Below are 4,654 nucleotides of genomic sequence, written 5' to 3'. Positions count from 1 at the left end.
AAATAATTTTTTGAGATATTTAAAGAAAAGTAAAATTTATAATTTTAGATGTATTATAATATTTATATGATAATATTATTAAGGCTAAATAAGAAGTTTAAAATTAAATATAAATTTGGTATATATTTATACTTTTAAGTTTTATACATTAAAATATTATATATTTTTAAAGTTTCATAACGTTAAAACAACGCTCACCAATTGCATTGGAAGAAGGCCAATATTTTTTTATTGAGCATTTCTTAATTTTATGTGTGTGTTTTAAATGTTTGTTTTCCAATTTTGCCCATGTGAATGTTTTTTTTTAAACAAAAATAAGTGATTTCATTATTTTGAAAGAATTTTTTTTTAAAAAAAATATAGGGGTGCAAAATGCAACTCCAAATTAACTTTCCATCTTTTTTGTGTTACTGTAATAAACTTTAAATGAGACAAATCTTCTCTTCAAAATTAATTTTAGCTCTAAGTTCAATTCAATGTATAGTCTACTATAATTAATAATTTCAATTTTTAGCAGATTTATAATTTTTGAACCTTCTATTTAACTGGATCATTTCTTCAAAGTTTAACACACTATTTCTAAAGAAAATTAATACTCATATCCTTCCCCAAAAGAAATTACCAATCAATCATGGCTAACATGCTTCGAGCAAATGAAGCTGCTAGGGCTATTTATAAGCCTAAAGGTCTAGTTGTTTATGGTGAGTGCAACCGTTGTCTTTTAGCAAGTGTTAATGCTATCGATGGGTGCCAAGCTTTTACTCCTGGTGGTTCCGTCGGTAGCATAGAATTTTTCCAATGTCAATTTTGTCATTGTCATCGGAATGTCCATCGTAGGTTGGATGTCAACAATCATCAGGTTCCACCAACACAACAACAGGTTAATTTTATTAGAATTTTATTAAAATATCAATTGTCATACTTTTTTGAATGAATCGTTGAATTGTTGTTTGCTTTGCCAAAAAAAAAAAACATAAAAATACTTTTAAATTTTTCATCTATTATCAAAATTACGAACTTTTTTTAGATCTGTTTCAATTAATATTTTTTTCTTCTATTTTCATCTGTTTAAAATTAATGCTATCAATTATAACTAGTTATTTATTTAAAGAAATTTTTTGTATAGATTATTGATTTAAGATGACAAGATTTAAAAGTCTCATTTGCTTTCATAAATTATGTATCAAATCAAACTAAGTCACATGTATGAAATAATTTATCTTATTCTCCAAAAAAAGTTGTTTCTTTAAATAAATAAACATAATTACATCAGGGTAAGAGAAGAAAAATGAGGGAAGAGATTATAAGATTACAAAATATTTCATCATGGTAAAAATTTACATAGTCAAACTAAGTGATCTATTAAAATTCCAAAAAAAAAAAGTTTCATCTTTCATCTCCAAATAGAAATTTCGCACTAGAAAGTTGAAATAAAAAATATTTAATTTCTTACTTACCTAATAAGAAAATTCCACCATATACTTAAGATTTCAAAAGATTGTCATATCCACTAAATCTATACTTGCATTAGTACTTGCCTAGAGAAAAAGTGAAAGCATATATATATATATATATATAAATCATTGGACAACAAGTTTATACATCCACTCTTGAACAGACTGTGACCCAAAGAGATGTGAAGATGGAGGAATCATCAAACACCAAAAATATTAATCATCTCAGCCATATCACTGCACAAATATTTGACTCTCCGGGAGTTTCAATTGCACTGGCGGAATCCATTATGGCTAGAGCTACTCAAAAGTGGGTGTATAGTAACAAAAATGATGGTGGAAATAAGAGAAAAAAGTCATGGGATGAACATATTGTTGAAGAATATGAGAAAGAAAAACCACAGATACTGGCTAACCAACTAGAATGGACTTTAAACATGAGATCAGAAAATGGAAAGAATAAGAAGATCAAGAAGGATGAAGATGAGAAGCCAGATGGTTTTGAGATGTATATCACAACCAAGGGCAAAGCAATCAAAAAGTTACACCTTGCTCAAGCCGGACAATCAACATCTTCTAACAATCATAATTGTCCCAATTAAGAAGTGTTATTATTGTTGTTGTTGTTCTTGCTTTTTTCTGTATGTTTTTGTTTGGGTGGGGTATGTAACTAGGGTTAGACATATAATATACTCCTACGAGTATATATAGTCTAGCTAGCTATCTTACCAATCTGGTCATTTTCATTTATAATTTCCTTTTTACTCAAGTTTCGATTGATCCATCGTTTTATGTTTCAAAGGTCTTGTTTTGTTGTTCAAGCTTATTGATTTTAATGGATTTCCATAAAATAGTTCTTCACTTGTTGCTGACTTTACATATATACATACTAATCTTCGAAAATTAAAAAATAAAATACTAATTATTCTTTCGAGATAAAGAAGATAAAAAGGTAATTTTTACTGATGGAATGGTGGTTATCCACCTCGATGGCTTATCTGAAGCAATTTGAAATTAATCAAGATTTCAATATTATCCATGATTTTAATTGTATAACAAATCTCATTTCAGCCACCTTGAATACTGATTTTGAAAAAAGCAGTACCCATAAAGCTCGATGAGCACAAAATTGAACAACAAGTTAAGCACATCATTTAACTTAAACATGTTTCAATTACCATCACTAAAGAAGCCACTAGATTTAGAATTTCTGCTAATAATAAATTTTATCCTATTTCAAGTTTACCACTAAGCAACATTTTCTGATGATAATGAAGAGTATTCTCCCACAATATCTGTTGGCAGGTCGGCTATCAATGCATATATAGAATTTAATTAACTAAAATACATGGTATATTTAGTTGTGTGAAGACACAATATAGGAAAAGAATCAGCCTTACTTAATGTGAATTAGGACGGCAACTCATGAACATAGAAAATATATTTCTATTAATTAGCTATGTTATTTACTGAGTATTATATATGTCATCCTTTTTTATACTAGAAAATATGAAATTGATTAGCTACAAAATGGGTCAGTAATCCCTGGTTATTCCATAACTAAATAGCTTCTAACTAGTCTTATAAATACTCTGATCGAATTAATTCCATATATGAATTTACAAAGCAAGTACTTGATAATGCAGAAACAGAAAGTAGATGGCAATTAATATCTGGAGTACTCCAAAAATCATGAATTACTTCAATAAAGTACAAAGTTTTGTTTTATTAACTATTTCCAAATGGCATTTGATCCATGCAATGCAGCCCTAGTAAGCATACACCTCAATCTTCCTCCCATCTATATTATCTACTCACTATTTTGCCTATTTTCCCTCACCGCTAAACTTATTTCCTAGCTAAATCTCCTTCAATTAATTTCTCTCTTTCTCATGGCTTCTAGCAACAACAAGCATTTTCTTGTGAAATATCTTGAGTGTAGGCATAACTATGCAGCTAGATCTAATGGTTATGTACTTGATGGTTGTGGTGAATTTTGTCCAACGGGTGCCCCTGAAACCCTTGAATCCTTCATTTGTGCTGCTTGTCATTGTCATCGAAATTTCCATAGAAAAGTTGAGGTGGAGGTAGAGGACGGGGTGGAGAGTCCTATCATTTCTATTAATCATCCTAGCCACGGTACTTGTTGAAATCACAAAGATCAATCATACTTTTTTTTCAACCCATATATCTCTCACTTGTTGATTTTTTTTTTTTCGTAGGTCAAATGTGATTCATCAGATCATCATGTGTAGAAATATGAGCTCTCTCTTTTTTAGGGCAATCTTTAAATTGTATTTACCGTCAACTTAAAGATTATAGAACTACACATCTAAAGGCAAAATTTTGTTCACTAAACTAAAAGAGAAGAAAAATTGATTGCTTTTTATGCCTTTCTTACTTAAAACGTCAAAGGAATTTTTAGATCTAGAATTTATAATTTTATATAGGTAATTAATTATATCTTCAACTATAACAACAGGTACTCCCCTTGTTATCATGGATGATCCACCACCACAACACACAGTGAGACCTAGGGCACAACTTTGTGAAACATTTGGGAAGAACAACATTGATGTGGAGACAAAGATGGAGATGGATGGAGGAGAGATAGATGTGAGGGAGTTGAAAAGAAAGTACAATAGTTGTTCGTCTTCTTCAGTGAGAATAAGGTTGGATCCTTACCAAAGAGAGAGGATTTGGATTTTTGCAAACGAGATCATGGGATGGAAATGGACAAAGAACAATGAACAAGTTATCCCCTTTTGTGATGAAATTGGAATCACTCCCAAATTCTTGAAGAATTGGATTAACAACACCAGACGCAGAATTGGGCCCTTAGGAAAAATGGGCATCTAAGGAATAAGGATTAGTTGCTTAAAATAAGTGTTTCTGTGTTCTCTACTTGTTTAATATTTTGGTTTCTTTTTTCTCATGTCTTTGATCCATAGAATTTAATAATATTAAGTATTAAGTTTTCTATTTTAATTTATTTTTCTTATTTTTCTTTTTGTTTATTTTTTTACAATATTTTAGGTCTTAATTTCCACATGACATCACATGTTTAAGATAGTAAGAAAAGACATAGATTTCCTTCTTAACTTGTCCCGACAATACAATTACACGTTTAAACTAGCATGGTGAGTATTTATATATTACACATTTTAACTACTTAAAAATGAATTTATTTATTTCTTAAA

The 4,654-nt window shown here is 29.6% G+C and overlaps 2 protein-coding genes across 2 annotated transcripts; both read left to right on the top strand.

Moving 5' to 3' along the window:
- Window positions 1-631: 631 nt before the first annotated feature.
- On the top strand, window positions 632-2,056 carry LOC125814981 (zinc-finger homeodomain protein 7-like). The gene is made up of 2 exons (XM_049494410.1): window positions 632-880; window positions 1,619-2,056. The coding sequence occupies exons 1-2, from the start codon at window positions 632-634 to the stop codon at window positions 2,054-2,056; spliced, it is 687 nt and encodes a 228-aa protein (XP_049350367.1).
- Window positions 2,057-3,346: 1,290 nt separating this feature from the next.
- LOC125816755 (zinc-finger homeodomain protein 4-like) lies at window positions 3,347-4,313 on the top strand. Its single transcript, XM_049496376.1, has 2 exons — window positions 3,347-3,593; window positions 3,937-4,313. The coding sequence occupies exons 1-2, from the start codon at window positions 3,347-3,349 to the stop codon at window positions 4,311-4,313; spliced, it is 624 nt and encodes a 207-aa protein (XP_049352333.1).
- Window positions 4,314-4,654: the final 341 nt, after the last annotated feature.

This window comes from Solanum verrucosum, unplaced genomic scaffold (genome assembly GCF_900185275.1).
Source record: "Solanum verrucosum unplaced genomic scaffold, falcon-dt-bn FXZP01000261.1, whole genome shotgun sequence".
Classification (NCBI taxonomy): domain Eukaryota; kingdom Viridiplantae; phylum Streptophyta; class Magnoliopsida; order Solanales; family Solanaceae; genus Solanum; species Solanum verrucosum.
The sequence above is the reverse complement of the archived record's forward strand: the minus strand, read 5'-3'. Positions and strand labels throughout refer to the sequence as shown.

Excerpts from the sequence above, each read along its gene's own strand:
- LOC125814981 (XM_049494410.1), top strand. The coding sequence starts at position 632 with ATGGCTAACATGCTTCGAGCAAATGAAGCTGCTAGGGCTATTTATAAG. Across the intron at positions 881-1,618 it reads TTCCACCAACACAACAACAG|ACTGTGACCCAAAGAGATGT; the intron begins GTTAATTTTATT and ends ACTCTTGAACAG.
- LOC125816755 (XM_049496376.1), top strand. The coding sequence starts at position 3,347 with ATGGCTTCTAGCAACAACAAGCATTTTCTTGTGAAATATCTTGAGTGT. Across the intron at positions 3,594-3,936 it reads TATTAATCATCCTAGCCACG|GTACTCCCCTTGTTATCATG; the intron begins GTACTTGTTGAA and ends CTATAACAACAG.